Source organism: Genypterus blacodes, unplaced genomic scaffold (assembly GCF_046128005.1).
Source record: "Genypterus blacodes isolate CSIRO-AG114 ecotype Tasmania unplaced genomic scaffold, CSIRO-AGI_Gbla_v1 ptg000182l_1, whole genome shotgun sequence".
NCBI lineage: Eukaryota > Metazoa > Chordata > Actinopteri > Ophidiiformes > Ophidiidae > Genypterus > Genypterus blacodes.
In genome coordinates this window covers 139,432-155,643 of record NW_027466983.1, presented here as the reverse complement: position 1 = coordinate 155,643, position 16,212 = coordinate 139,432, and the positions used below count along the sequence as shown (strand labels likewise).

The 16,212-nt window shown below is 43.6% G+C and overlaps 1 protein-coding gene across 1 annotated transcript; it reads right to left on the bottom strand.

The window, feature by feature from the left end:
- Nucleotides 1-4,729: 4,729 nt before the first annotated feature.
- On the bottom strand, nucleotides 4,730-15,070 carry sdcbp2 (syndecan binding protein (syntenin) 2). Its single transcript, XM_076167953.1, has 9 exons — nucleotides 14,903-15,070; nucleotides 11,967-12,018; nucleotides 11,347-11,443; nucleotides 9,256-9,356; nucleotides 8,564-8,728; nucleotides 7,836-8,011; nucleotides 7,063-7,234; nucleotides 6,852-6,943; nucleotides 4,730-6,384 (listed from the first exon to the last, which is right to left on the bottom strand). The coding sequence occupies exons 2-9, from the start codon at nucleotides 12,015-12,017 to the stop codon at nucleotides 6,330-6,332; spliced, it is 909 nt and encodes a 302-aa protein (XP_076024068.1). The 5' UTR covers nucleotide 12,018; nucleotides 14,903-15,070; the 3' UTR covers nucleotides 4,730-6,329.
- Nucleotides 15,071-16,212: the final 1,142 nt, after the last annotated feature.

Sequence of the window (16,212 nt, the reverse complement as noted above, 5' to 3'; positions counted from 1 at the left end):
GAAGAGATCCCATCTGTTCTCCACCGTCACAACGGCGTACGGAGCTCTGCAGTTCCGTGTGACCCTTTGACCTCTCCTGTATGGTTCTAGGCACTTAAGCTTGTTGGAAAATACCTGTAGTGTGAGGAGGAGAAGAGAAGATGAGAGGGGATGTGCACTTATGGCTCCGATTCACTGCGACTGGTCATCTCTGTGTGCTTCTTCTTCTTCTTCTATGGTCCTGCTGCTTTTGTCTCACCCACTGATGATCCCTGCTGTTGCCACCATGACATTTGCCAAGACAACTGACACTCATTCTGCACGGGAATGAAAAAATGGGCTGAGCTGAATGGAATGAAAGAGCTATGCTTGTTTGTTTGACGGCGATTGTCTTATTTTTGACTGCAGGGAAAATGCTTACTGATCTATGGTGTGATGGTTAAACTACCAGTCTGGATCCGTTCTGAGATGTTCATGTGATCACGTGTTAATGGAGACCGACTGTTCATGAAATGTGTGTTTGCGTACATGTATCCCCACTTTGCCTGGATGGAGGCTTGCATCGTGCTCAGTGACCAGCAGGGGGCGATCCACCCAAATGTCTCGTGTGGCGTTCAGTGTTGAGCTTCGTTTTCATTCAATGCTTTGGCAGAACTCAGGGTGACATTAGGAGTGTATGATCGCCAAATTCAACACAACGATTCTGATCTAACACATCTTCACATTGTATGATTCCACAGTGCCAGTCTTCTTTCAATTATTAGTTACTGAATTGAGCAAAAACATGCTACATAAAAGTGCAAACGAATCCTTTTCATTCTGTATTCACCCGCAGATTGTTGCATTTGTTGCCATCACAGCCTTTGTTGACTTCAGACTTTGCGAGCGAGTACAGAACCTCGTGTACTTTGTGTTTTAGGGTGGAATGTAGCCTGATCCTGTATCCTGAAGTGGCAGACGGAACAAAAGTTGTCTATCCTTTCAAATCACGAATGGAAAAGCCATCCAGTTCATCAAGTATAATGGGAATTCTTTTTTGTAGTTATCCAATGGCTGATGTGGATGAAATAAGGTGTGATTTGTGCTCTGTGCTGTATATTTCTGCTAACTGAAAGCTCTCATAGTGTAGATGAAGTGTCACTGTGCTAGTGTGTATTTCAGGTGTAGAAGCGTTAGTCAGTCATTGCAAATAACAAAATATTCCTCAAAGCATTTTGTGCATTTTGTGGCTTGACTCTCAAATGGAAATCAATAAGACATCTTTGACAGGACGAGTCTGACTTGAGATAATGCAATCGGAGTGTATCCCTTGTATGAGTGTGTGTATTATGAGAGGACTTTGAAGTGGCAACTAATGGCAGCTGCTTCTCTCTGCTGATCCCGTGTGCATAACTTCTGTCTATATGTGTAATAAGGGCAAATAAGAAGCCTGCAAGTGTAACATGATGTAATCTGTTCCACCGTCAGACTCATGAGCCAAACATGGATGGAGGAACACCCCAACACAACCAGCCAGAACACTCTGACTCTGATTTAAAGGTTTAATTCTTCATAGAATGAATAAGCAGAGGGAGATTTGCTTCTTTTTTACTTTGACATATTTTGCACTATTGTTCACTTTATGAATTGTAGGCGATTACTTGAAGTTGACATTGTGTGTGTTTATCCAAAGTGTTGTGCGTCCACAGGTTCTGACTGAGCGTTCTGTTGCTGTCAATCAGATCATATTTTAAAGCAAACAAAAAGATGCTGCACTGGACTTGCAAGTCAGATAAAGTGTGCAAAAATTTCAGGTAGATGCTAAAAAAAGTCCATGATTTCTTTTTGGATACTTTGAGTTCATCCCTGACGCATTAGTATGGGGGTCTGGGATTGACATACAGATGTGGCCAAAAGTATTATTACCCTTAGATTTGATGCAAATATGTATGTTTGTACCGTAAGTCAATGCAAAAATGTCTTTTTGCTGTGGAACAAAACCAAAAACATGTAAACAACTGCTGTCTTGCTTATCCTACAAAGACATAAAATGTTCTGGGTAATAATATTGATACCGTTTCAAAACTATCAAGATGTAACTGTATCTTAGTGACGCCTGTAGTGAAGTCGGCTGAGTGTAACTGCTCAACCCCTCATTCTGAAGATGTGAATCCTGATTTGAATACCTTCAATACAATGAGCTTGTTCACAACTATTGCCAAGACATGAGAGTTAAGGGTCCCAATATTTTTGTCCATGCCATTTGTCATTTAAAGTAATATGATAAGCCATGAATCAATACCAATTCTTCTGTTATATTAAATGTGGAATAGAAAGCATTGTGTTTGTGAAAGGATCCGGATACTTTGGCCATCTCTGTACGTTTCAAAAGGACCTGTTAATGTTTATCTTTAAGACCCAGAAGTAGAGAATGAGATGTGGTGGTGATCTTGTGTGTTTTGTTGTGTTATGGACTTATCTTTATATGTATAATTGTCTTTAGCCAGAATTCAGTGACAATCATGAGCATCCATCTCCTCCTCCCATGTCATTCTGACAAAGATACAACATGACGCAGTGGCTATTTTCAATACTTTGACATCTACAGAAATGGATTAAATGAATGCCTTAGGAAACACGACGTGAAACACTTTCCCTCCACAGCTTCACACTCGTTTAGGTGTGTACCTCCACACTTGATGGAAGCCATTTTGTTTCATGTTTTTACGAAAAGCCATACTTTCCTGTGAGCGTGCGGTGGTGGAAGTTAGACTCCTCCTCTTCCAGAAATTAATGAAAAGTAACCAAATCTATATGATGGAAGGTCTGTGATTGATATCAAATCAGATACCTGCTTTGATTTCAGTCGGTTGAAGTGAAACACAAGCTGCCTCAGCCCTTTGAAATGAAACACAGGATTATAGATGTGGAAGTGATATTAAAGGGGAATATTTAAGGCAGCTTTACAACCGGATTCAACCATTATGCTCTGAGTTTGAGTTTGAGTTTGAGTTTAATCAACTCGATCCCATTGATTTACCTCTATGCACATACTTTTATGTCACACCTTTGCTGCATTATGTGGCCATATCATCTGTATCCTGTATGTGTGTGTGTGATAGTAAGTACATTAGGCTCATAGTGTAAAGTCCTATACTGATTATGGTGACGTGTTGAAACTCTTTTTGTCTCTTTGGTTTAATATCTTTGATGTTTTGTTTGCTGGTGTTGCTGACTGCGGTCACTTCTAGTCCTCGTACAGTTTCGTAAAAAGACATACCTTTACATAATTGATCTTTGGACATGTTAAGGGACAACGGGACAACGGTTAAGGGACTGCGTTAAGGCCTGGGACACGTTCCCTCATCTCGTTCAATATGGTGGTCAAGCAGAGCACTATTCAGCAAACAAAAAGGCTTTTTTGGCTGCACAAGGTGCTCTGCACAGTCAGAGAAACATCACAGACGTTACTAATGCCAGCTACTATAACAAAGAAACAGTTTTGGAGTGGCAAATTCAATGACTGTGCATAGCGCCCTCTACAGCAGCACATACAGCTGTTTTTTGTGTGCTTAATTGTGCTTCCTGTGGCCTTTTAAATGTATCTGTCTTATCACATAGTATGTTTACATGCACGTTCAGATGCATACTCTGATTAGGGCCTGAAAGGGTCTTAGGGTCTGAAATTGACTGCGACTGTTAGCGAATTTACCTAAACATATAGACGATTTATTGGCTAATAAGCAATCGCCAGATGATGTCGTGTATATTGGACTAATCTTAATTCTGTCCATGTACGTTTTCCTTTGAACTTGAACCTTAATTACAGTGCAGACAAAAATCAATAGTGTGCATGTAAACATAATGACAAGACACATCAGAGCTCAATCGATTAATTAAAGGATTGATGATTATTTGATCTGAATGTTCTAATCACTTACCACTAAAGACATTGCACTTTATCATAAAGTAACACTGTCCTGGCCACATCATATTATCTGAACTGTACCTCAAGGACAGAGTTCTATTTAAATCTATTTACAGCTGGCTTTCCTAGTGTAGAGTTAGGATGTGCCAGCGTATGATGGTGTGGAGTGATACAATGTCAGAACTGACATTATATACTATGTATATGGTGGAAACACAGTGCTGAGCTTGTGTTGGGGGAGGAGGAGGAGGAGGAGGAGGAGGAGGAGGAGAGTAGCCTGGGTTCTTCTGTTGTGAATCTTTGAATGTGTCATCTTATGCTTTAATACTTTTCTGATTGTCTGATGTGTGTAATAGCCGGCTGTATGTAATGAGTAACATATACAAAGGTTATATCTGACATTAAGGACATTCAATGCCTTGTAAAGCGACATCATTAATATCCACAGAAGACTGTAAATGAACTATTTTAATGGCAATAGTAATGTGTACAGTCAAAGACATAAAGTAAGAAGCCGACTTCTCCGTCCAGTCTCACCACACTATATAAAGAAAGACCAAAAGCTTCTATATTAAACAGCATGGACAAACATTTCCTGTCATCTTTGTGTGCTTGTTTGAATCCTGTGGCGGTCCGACACCAAAACTCCTCCCACCGAAACTGCTGCACCATGGGAAAAGGCCGTGAATCCAAAATGAAAGCGACAGTACCGAGTATTAATGGAGTAGAAAGATATGAAAGTCAACCGATGTGAAACTGCGGGATCGTCCACAATCTGCTGTCTGACCGTCATAGCAACGACAAATCAGCAGCCGATCCTCAAACACACATAACACCCAGAGATACTGTGAACAGAAAGACTTTTATTTATTGGTTTACTTTACAATAATTACCTTGGTTACATTTGCGTATAAACCTTTAGCATTTTTACAGAATGGCAGTAATGTCTGCATACCTAGAAAACAAAAGGAAATACATGCACCCAAATATGAACAGCATTAAAAGGAGCATCTTTATATAACAAGTAGAAATTCACGTCATCACCTGTGAGCTCTGCCCCGTCTCATCAGTTAAGGAATAAAAGAGAGGACAAATCCTCCCAACACCGAGCAGAAACCCGGACGTGGAATTAATCTGAGCAGATGTTTTCAGCAACACATTGGAGCAGTTTCCTATTGTTTATATTTGTTTTTAATAAGGTCTCTCAATAACATGAGGCACCACAAAAAATCTGAGAATAAAAAAAACACAATGATTAAATCTATATAACTGTGAAATGCATACAGAAAAGACGACCTCTTAAAGGTGGAAAGTGCACTTAGTGGGTCCACACAGCATTTAGACCCTGTCCAGACATCTCTTACATGTGCCAACGAGTCCCTCCACACGTATGAAAGCACGGGACAACACGCAGACAAACCTACTTCTGATGGTGAACATCACGCCGCACTGCCGTCTCTCACTTACGCCTCTCTCTCTCCAACTAAGACGACAGCTTTCAGAGAGGAAGTGGACAGGGTCATTAAGTCCCAGATGCATAGGGCAACAAATGTCCACCGCTGCCATTTTCCCTCCACTATTCCCTGGAATGTGCACACACGCTGTCACTCGTACCTACAGTACAACCTAATACAACTCTTGACTTTGCTCACATAATGGCTTGTTGCCTGTCAGGATGTGTGTGAGTTCTGCGGTGCGATGAGTCGAGACTTTCATCAGGACGTAGCTGCTGTTTAATCAATCTATTCACTTCCCTTAAGAGTCTAGAAGAAGGAAAACAAATTGAGTAAGTTAATTTTCTTGTCTTGTCTGGGATGTGAGTGGTTAAAGGCAATTCCTATGCTGAAACCTATGAACTTAACAAATGTATACTGGACCCTAGGATCAGGTTGTGAGGTATGGATTTGGCTCCGTCGCATCAAATTCCGTGTACACACACATCGAGGGGCCGAGTGCAGGGATTGAGAGCGCAGCCGTAATCAGGCTTTGATGACCAACCGTCGGCCTTTACAGCATTTTGGACACGCGGGGTACAAACTCACTCGCCAATGATTCATCTCCCAAATTGAAGGAGGGAGGAAGCTCTGTACTCATGAAGAGTGCATGGCATTAAAAACATGTACTGACCTTGATGTCATACACACACACTAGAAAAAACAGGTAATACTCAAGGGACTATTAAGGTTAACGTAAACATTACTAGACGTGACAACAGTGATGAGGAAACTGGTGAAAATGAAATGGCGAGACTAAACACGAGCAAATAACAGGAAGATAAGAGGAACATGAGGCGTTTAAAGAAAGAGGATGTTACAGATGAGCTCTGCTGACAAGGACGATTGTGGGTTGATAAAAAACACATGAAGAGGCAGATTAAGAGACAAAGAGAGGGAGAAGGATCGGGCCGTCCGTTTAGATTGCAGAGATCCTCAGTGAACGCTCTTCACACCTCGGGGATGGAGCGATCCATGGCTGACAGCATGAAACCAGTGGACATCCTGAAAGAATGACAGCAGTTAACAGACGGCACGGTTCATTTTCCTGACACAAACAGACGTACAGACAGCAGATAGAACATGTTTAAATTGATATTGGGGCAGAATTACAATAACAAGGCCTCCCATGGTGATAAAATCCAATTTGAAAAAAGGCTGTAACTGTTCTAAAAAAGGGAACAGGAAGGTCTCAGAGGGAACAGCCTCAATCTGAAGCTGAGGCTGATTCTGTTTGAGTCAGAGCCACAGGGCGGCACGGCAGAGTGCAGCTTCATCCTGCAGGACAGAAGCTGCAGCAGACCAACCGCTCCACTCATGACATAAAACACAATGTCCCTTAAATGTCCCTTAAAATAAAAATGCCCTCTGAAGGTTAATAGAGCAGGCAGCCAGGTGAGACGTAGCAGCAGCATCATCACAGAATCTGAACTCAATCCAGGGTGAATTTGTCGCTACAATGGGAGTGGCACCTTTTAATCATATGTTCATAGATGATCTTGGGCATGATGGTGATGGTCACGGCGGTTGGAGAAGAGCTCACAATGTCCTTGATCTGGGAATTCTGAAATCACACAGATTACAGATGACTTCATACACACGGCATCCACACGTTACATCGCTACTCAATAAATACACATTATGAGAAACTTTCAATAACAGTCCGTGCAGAAACTGACTGACCTTGAGTCCGATAACGTTCTGCCCGTTGATTTCACAGAGGTAATGATCCGTCAGCACGCCGTTACGGGCCGCAGAGGCGTCCTTGACCACTGAGGTGATTTTGCCGTCCACGTAGGTGAAGCCCACGCGTCCTGCGCTGTCTTTGTGCATGGTGATGGTGCGCTGGAAGGGCCTGGAGAAGAAACCAAATGAGGAAAACCTGGACTTTTAAAACGACGTCTATGAATCAAAGCAAATCTTTCAACGAGTACCAATAATTGTGATCAGGAAAACCCAGAATAGAGAGGAAGCAGAAGAGGCCACAACTGCCTTTGTAAGTGTGTTGCTTTATTTTGTGAGGGAAAAATAATAATAATACTGTGCTGATCTGTTGACAGCTTGTGGCCAGCAGAGGGAGACAAAGTAAGGTTTTGATATCCAATAACAATTCCAGCTTGGATGAAACTGATTGGTGCTTATAACTGCAGATAGAATTATTATATAGAACCTATTTGTGTGCACATTAATGATATTTGTTGAGTGATTTGTTTACTGGATTTGTGTCTTTTCCTTGTTTAAAATCTTATTTTGGGGAAGTAATACTTGTCGCTAAGGCATCAACCACAATCTGATTCCTCACTTCCCCAATATAAATGTAGAACAGAAACTATACTAAACATCCAAAATACTGAGATAGAGATACCTACATATCTGAATAAAGGATAGTAATTGTGCATGAAGGCATGTTGTACCTAGACTCTATGTGAGGCGTCAGACCTCTGACTCCTCCTCACCTGTCTCTGACCACCATCTCAATGTGGGTCTCTGACGCAGCCTTCAGGATCTTGTAGACCTTGTCCGCTTTCCAGCCGGCACAGTTCTGCCCGTCGATCTGAAGGACCTGGTCCCCGAAACGCAGCCCGGCGAGGGCGGCAGGGGAGTTAGCCTGCACCAGCTGGATAAACACTCCCTGGGAAAGGAAACGGAAAAAAGGAAACAGACAACGTTAAAAATAAGATCAGGGGAACGGGACGAGATGAGAGATGCAAAAGGCCAAAGATGCCGATGACGCAGAGAAAACAAAGGCGGAGCTAAAGAGGACTTTACTATAAGAGAGAAAACTTAGATGAAATAAAGATTAAACATGAAACATGAAAAGGATAAGACACAGTCTGAACCGCTCTGTTGCAGGAGGACAAACTGGATTTTCAGATGTTTCTCTTCAACCCCTTCAAAATTTATGATCCATAAGACAAACGCTAATGAGTGTGAATGTAGCTATGCATTACAATCCATTAGCTGGGGTGTCGTGCTTGATTACATCTTTGATCCTCTATTTAAAGGATTCAATATCCAGTTGACAGATAAGAGCACGTGGCAACAGAGCCTGCAGTGTGAGCTTCAATCAGAATGCAGACTGCATTACATGAGGGAGAGGGCTCTGTCTGCTGATTCTATACTGTAGAGTGATCGCCAAAACCATTAGTTGTGTTTTTCCCTCATTAGAAAAATCCAGACTCACATTGTCGATGGACTGGACCCTCAGTCCGACCTTCCTGTCCTGGTTCTTACAGAGGATGATCTCTCGGAGCCCCCCTCGGATCTCGGCCCTCCTGATGCCAACGTCTGCCCCGGTCACCGGACGCACCATCCCGCCGACGCCTGACGTGGCGGGCACTGCCACCTGCTGAGGAGGCGAAGGGTCCAGGAAGGGAAGGGCGGGAACCAACAAAGGAGAAACAAGTCATCACCAAGTAGAGCCATGAGGGAGGATTCTGATTCACCTCCACCCGCAAAGGAGAGAAGAACGGTGGCGCTACTTGTTCAAAAATCATTCTCACAAAATCTACAACAGCATATCAGGAAAATAACAGCGGAACACAACACCAGATGGTTTAAAGGGCAGGGGACGAGCTCGGTAGCTGTCAGAGCCTTGGCACATCCGCGACCCACGTGTACATACACACACACACATGAAGAGGCGGAGAGAGCTCACACTCTCCCACACACAGCTCCAGGCTTGTGGTGAGTCACTTAGTAATGTGGGTATGTAGGAGTGCAGCAAAAACATGGTTTGAACAAAAGCCAGTGGATCACAACTGGACGTTTGTTTGGTGATTAAACAAGAGATACTTAATGTCAACAATGACCTTGTGGGCTTACATACACACTCGCTTAATGTTTGCACCCTCACACCGACACACACACACTTACGTTGGGTGCCAAAGGCACCAGGGCCATGTTCCTCTGGAATTCATCGCTGTTTAGGCTCAGGCCCATGTAGTCTCCAAGCTCCTCCAGGTTTGGGTACAGGGCTGGCAGGTGGAGAGACAGATTGAAGGAGGAGGTGTGGAGGTGTGTTTGGGGGACAGAGGGACAATCGGACACGGCGGTGCAGATGGAGAGGGCCGAGCAGGTGGGAGAGGTGGAGGGAATAAGAGGGAAGAAGATAAGCGGGCATAGATTAACACTTTGTCTTGTGTTTGACGTTTCAAAACATTGTTTATGCTGCAGGGATGTACACTCGGGCTTTTTGGAAATGTTCCAGACCCACTTCATACAAGCACACGGCAGGATTTAAACACATAACTGCCCTGTTTACACTTCTTTACCTTACATGAGGCAAACTTCTTCTTCTACTGTACATGAGACTCTTCTATCTGTATAACCTTACAGCAGTCACATGTGTACCTATGACCAGTGAACGCAGTCACCGTGGTTACACCTACAGGGCCCTTTCAGCTCACCGCCTCACTCTTTCCCGTTCAGGTTATATTTTATTCACGCCTCCATTACAGCAGGGTCAGGTCCAGCTAAGTTGGGCTCAGGCTGCGGAGAGATGATAACTCTGTGCTGCGGCGCGGTAAAACTTTCCTGGCATCAACAGTCAGTCGGTCCCCTGCTCTGACAGAGAGGCCGCCACTGCACCTCATTATCACAAGCACACTGTGTCCACTCCTCTCTCTGCGTCCCTGCAATGTGTAGAAGTACAGTGCGTCTCCTCGCCTGCCTGCATGATCGCATCAATTTTCAACAAAAGCTTTCCATCGCCCTCGCGCCTGTGATTCCTGCATACAAGACAGGAATTGTATGGAGGGCAGACAGAGGTATGGAAATGAGCGTGCGTACACACACACACACACACACACACACACACACACAGACACACAGACACACACACCTTAGAATTGTCTGCTTCTTAATGTTGTGCTTTGAAGGCATGTGCAAGCTGCCACATGCAGAACCAAGGGAAACGGTACACACACCCCCAAACACACACTACGCAGTTAGACAGAGCCTCAACCAACAGCACAGACATACCAGGAAGTAGCTCAGATACGCAAAAGCTAAGTAACCGCTCATGTGAGTAATTTGTTAGATAAGTGTCTTTCTTCATTTGTTTGCCATAATTGTTCTCATTGTTTGCGCAAAGAACACACACACACCCCCCACCCATCCCACACACACACACACACACACACACACACACACACACACACACACACACACAGTGAGATGACATCTGAATGCAGCAGCCACAGCTTGCAGCATTAGTCTAACTCGTTCGGCTGTGGACGAGTGCTGATGTCCGTTTGTCCGTTTCCTTTCACCTCCTTTTTTTTGTTTCCTGCTCCTCCCACCCATGTGGCTCTCCCCCTCCCTTCCTTACCACTCCAATCCTCCTCTTTCCCTATAGCCCTGCTCCTGTCCCAGCCCCACGGCCGGCAGCAGTCTCCATGGTGACTCACAGCTAGCTCGGCAAAAAACAAAAGACTCAAAGCCCGCAGGACCTCGCATGTGAACAGGGAACCAGGACGAGAGAGTGAATGAGTGGGAGAGAGAGAAAGAGGGGAGGGGTCTCAAATTTTACAAATAGTTTCTCTTTGGAGGAGCACTTCAGAAACACAACATAAGAGATATCCCTCTAACACTACTGAATGATTCTCCTCCCAAGATTAGACAAGCAGATACATAGACCACCCACAAACTCTCAACCCTTACAGAGTTGTGTGTCCACGGCAGGAACACAGCCGACACCCACGCACCAAGTTAGCTAAGAGAGATCAAAACATGAGGAACTCCTTGTGCTGTCACATCGGATGCACTTCTGCGCCCTCCCTCAAGTTAAGCTGTCATGCAAGTGTCAATCAATATCAAATTGACCAACTTGTCAAAGTTACTAGTTGGTGTAAAATGCGCGTCAGGGGGGAGCGACTGAAGACAAATCTGACTAGAGAGTGTCTGTGTGTGTGTTCTGGTCAAAGCGGATGAAGCCCCCGGAGGCTGACGAGGCCTGTGACTCACTTGATCCCTGCATCATGACGGTGTCAGGCTGCGGCTGGTAGGTTCCTTCGGTGATGGCGGGCATGGGGGTGGTAGTCTGGGCAAACTGCGCCTGGGCCTGGAAAGAAGTAAGGAAGAGAACTTTCAGTTTCAGCTGTGTCATATTCAGCAACACATGCCAGGGAAAGACGCCATCTTGTGAAATGCATAACTTCTGGGAAGGGTGTGTTTTCCTAATGCTGCTCTGGGAGAGTAGAGAGGAATTGAGTGTGTAGCTCAGACTGGGGGAGAAGAAGGTTCCAATTCTAGAGGAGGATGGATCACTTGGTCTAGCACCTTCTTCACTGGAGGCGAATGGCGTACAGCCTGCAGGCTAACGATGAAGTGAAGGCGAGTCACAGAGCAGCTGAGCTCTAGCTTGTCAACAAGTTAACCAGCAGGTATGACATGTTTACAGCAAGCAGCAAGTTAATATATTACTTCAGGGAAATTACATTTAAAAAGATGCAGATTCCTACGTGACGACATTTCTTATTTTGAGCAAATTGATTTTCAACCCTGCAGCCTTTGCTATCTGTGTCCTGGCACACAGATGTTATGGCTCTGTCCTACATCCATTCATTCTAATAAACTACTCTTACCTTGATGACCTTGTCGACCTTGAGGTCCTCGAGGGATGGATACAGAGACATTCTGAGAATTGAAAAAGAAACAGCAGTAAGTGGCAATCCATAAGGAAGAGGAGATAACACCGCCATCTTTATGCTTATAGTTTGGTATTTGTTTTGATTGAAGCAAACATTGTACATGACATTGTGCGTACAGTTGTAGGATATTTTGGAGATCTTTTTTTTATATAGAAAGAGGGGAAGGAGGAAAGAGAGAGAGAGATAGAGAGAAGGAGGGAACGTATAACTATTGTTGTTGAGCTTTATACATAGACCCTGAGGTAGAGTACAAGTAGATTGGAACTGCAATGATGTCATAGGGTACATACAGTAATTACAGGATGATGTCACACAGCAATGTAGGCTAGTATAAGTCGCATCATAGGTTGTGATAGAGAGAGAGAGAGGGATGGATACAGAGACATTCTAAGAAATGAAAAAGAAACAGCCGTGAGTGGCGATCCATAAGGAAGAGGAGATAACACGGCCATCTTTATGCTTGTGGTTTAAAGTTTTTAAATCTACAGTATTTCAAACTCTAGGCCACATCGCTTGAGCCATCACGCAAGATGGGAAACACACACACACACACACACACACACACACACACACACACACACACACACACACACACACACACACACACACACACACGTAAAAGGGTGAAGATAATTGAGAACAATTGACAATATAGACTGACATCAAAGCTGTTGGTTCGGGCACCGTGTCGTACATTGTTAGCAACATGAACGTTGAGCCAGTAAGTTACAGCTTAAAATAACAAATTGATTTATTTCCAAGAACGATAACGATTGTGACTCTGCAGAGAGAGCACTTATCAGTCAGAGCACTTTGGCTGGATCCATTTAAGAGTGAGTGAAAGCAAATGGAGGAGTAAACAAAGAGGGGAGGAGAAGCAAAAACACAACAGTCATCAGGAAGTGCAAAGAGGAAATGAAGCCAGTCATGCGTGAGTCCACCACAGTACACACTGTTACACAAAAAGAAAGCATTCGTGCGACTTTAGTTTGTGTAAATCAGTCTTGTTTCCTCAGTAGGATTAAGCACATATATTTCAAATCGTATTGAATGTCCTCACGTCCTGGTATCTGATAAGAGCTTTGAAGCGTTTAAGTAATACAGGCAGATAGAGCGTTAATACCTCGCCAAACTGTGACACAATAGGTTGCCAAAGGTCTGATTAACCAAATGAGGAACAAGGAAAACAAGGAGAAGATGCTGATCAGGGAGATTATGTCGGTGTTCTCAGTCTAGCAATATGTTGCCGTAACCCTCTCTGTCTTGTTCTCTCCATGTCAGGAAAAGACTGGACAAAATAATCATTTTGAAAGAGTGTAGACGTCACACATATGCCACACAGAGACTCTACACAGCCGTAGATACGGAGAGTGATTCCCCAACAAAAGCACGTAATTCTGACTGCAATCCCATAACTGTGAGATCTCTGTCCGGCAGCCACTTTAGCCTCTACTCCATTCTGTTATTCTCAGTCCTCAAACACACACAAGTGAACCATTGTGTCAGCGCACACAGAGGCATTTTTATACCATCTAGTGTTTACCTTTCTGTTGTGTTTGTTTGCTTGCTTTATATTCCTCCCTCAGACTGAGTTGTTGGTTTTGCAGTTGTGGCAGATTTATTGTTGATTTTAGCAGGATAGACGAGCTCAATCAGCCAAGACGTGCAGGTTTTTCACTTTGAAGCACTTTCCTCATCACCTTTGATAAGAACTTTCACGCTGCTTGCTCTCTTCTCCCTGGAGGAGGCTGTGTAGAGCTCGACGTGAGCCAACGCAGATCAAATGACACCATGACACGAATGATACCATCAATAGCTGTGCATGATGCTGTCACTATGAGGAGCACTATGGCATCAAGGAACCATGACATGCGGCTGATGTTGTCACTAACATGCCAGGGTGGGCTGCGTTCACATCTCACACTAATAGAATTTGGTAATGCAGACAAAAAGTAATTCTGACAAGTTAGGAGGCAGTTGGAGGAAAAGTATTTGTGTTATTGATGTATATACAGAAGTGATATATATGATAAGATGCATTACTTTACTGTGCCCTCCCATTCCTTCTGAAAGAGTTTTCCCAAACTAAAGGCTTTGGTGGAAAGAGGGGACTAACTTCAGCGAGCCTGAACGAATTGGTTCGATTCATGAAGAATGTGGTCCCCTTGGCAGCTCATTCCAGTCTATTGACATGGCTGAGAATGAGACTGGGGGAAGGGGAGAGGAAGAAGACTGAAACGGCCATAACGGTCAACATCATGGAGGTCCTACAGCAGCTTTATAGTACCGTGGCAGTGATGAAGTTGAATACAAAGATGGGACAGCCGTTATAAACGTGTTCTGCAATAACTATTTTAAAAAGCAGCGCCCCCACTTTGTTCAGAAATAACCTTACGACTGCGTCTTAACTAACGTCACAACACGACGGATTATGTCATTGCCAAAATATCAGCGCAAGTATTCTTGTGTAATATTGAGTGAAGAATCGCTGTATGCGTTATAAACGACAACAAGCAACGTCCAGGCTCGACGCTAGCTAGTAGCTCTTACCTGACTGGGCCACGGTCATTAAAAATTAACAGAACACTGTTAGCCGACTGAAGAACACAGACATAACTTGTAAATCATTACGTTTCACTGCTAAATTAGAAGAAGCCGGGGCTCGTTCTAAAAGAGCAGTAAACTAGTCAAGTTGCTAAAGTGTTCTCACTCTTTGTTCCGAAATCCCACGAACGCAACATCAACACAGCAGGAAAGCGGTGCGCGAGCGTTAGCCACAATGCTAGCTTGTTAAGGAAACGAATCTTAACTGCACCTAAGCTAGAAAAGGTTCGGGACATCGTGTTGCTATGGCGGTTGCCGTCACTTACCTTTAATGTTGTGGTTGTAGAATTTCTTATGGATATAATATTGTGTTTGCGCCGAATATCAGACAGAGTTGAGTCGTTTCTGTTTCGCCGTTTCTCGCCGGACTCCTCCTCTGTGGTAGCGCCGCTGTCAGTGATGTGAAGGAGGGGAATTCTGGAGTGAAGTCACCGCTGGAGCTTCCTGCTAGGGGAAGCGTGTCAATCAGCAGCGTCATAAGATCGCAGCCCTTCTCGGTCACAAGAGTTAGTGTTAGAGTTAGAGTTTAGTCATCGTGGCCATTTTATTATTAAGAGTAATTAGGAACACACCTTTGTAGCCACAGCCACGTATCAGGGTCAGTCCACTGTGTTCACTGAGCTCTGACCAACAAAAGATCAGATATGAGGAAAAAGATGACAACAAAACTCTACAGCAACTGATTTTATAGTGATCCCATGTGATAACAATAATCTGCACCCAAGCGTTTCAGAAGCAGAAATACTTTATAAATTGTGATTATAGCTTAAGTGGGAAAAACTCTGAAACTCCAGGGTTCTATTGTCATGTCACCATGACTGTGCTTTGTCAACGTTTGATTTTCCCTTTTTCTCCCCCTCTGTGTATAAACAAACTCCAAAATGTCTCATAACCACATGCACATTGTCATGTCTTACTAAATCTCTAATGATTTTCTTCGTTGTTGTCTATGGGACTTAGAGTGTATAGTGCCTGGGTGTATAGTGCCTGGGTGATGACTTCAACACCGCAGTCATGTTTCAAGAAAGAATAATAAGCACTGCAATCTTTCATGTGACCTCGTCAGACCCAACCGGGGCTTTAAATGGTCAGGTGCAATGTTAAGAGGCTTTCCAGGATCAGTCTTGATCTCTAACAAACACACGCAATTGTTTTGCAACTAATTTCAAGTCAAGTTCAAGTCATGTTTATTTGTATAGCACAATAACACACAAACACACACACAATAGTGTACCTCAAAGGGCTTTACAGGGCCCCACAAATGATTCCAGACTCAGGCCAGAGCTTGAAAACATGGGTGGAGCATCCAGTAGGGCAGAAGTTCAAACTGAAAAAAATGTAACTTTATATATTTGGCTTTGAAGTCAGTCCAATAGATGATTGTAATATAAATGGAAGGAATGATTCTGTAAATGTAAATGTTCCTCCAGAGGCAGGATGTACTGTACATGTCTTAACCCAGTCAACCTAGTGACATACTGCATGTTGACCTTTTAACCTTTTAAAGGTTAAATTGAGTGGGACCTATTTAGTCAGGCAATCAATCTTTAAAAATCATTTTCAGTTGCATAAGTAG

Bases quoted from the DNA above. Each gene is read 5' to 3' on its own strand.
- sdcbp2 (XM_076167953.1), bottom strand. From the start codon at position 12,017: ATGTCTCTGTATCCATCCCTCGAGGACCTCAAGGTCGACAAGGTCATC. The intron at 8,729-9,255 runs GTAAGTGTGTGT...TCGCCTCCTCAG, and splicing joins TGGTGCCTTTGGCACCCAAC to CAGGTGGCAGTGCCCGCCAC. The intron at 7,235-7,835 runs GTGAGGAGGAGT...TTTCTTCTCCAG, and splicing joins GAGATGGTGGTCAGAGACAG to GCCCTTCCAGCGCACCATCA.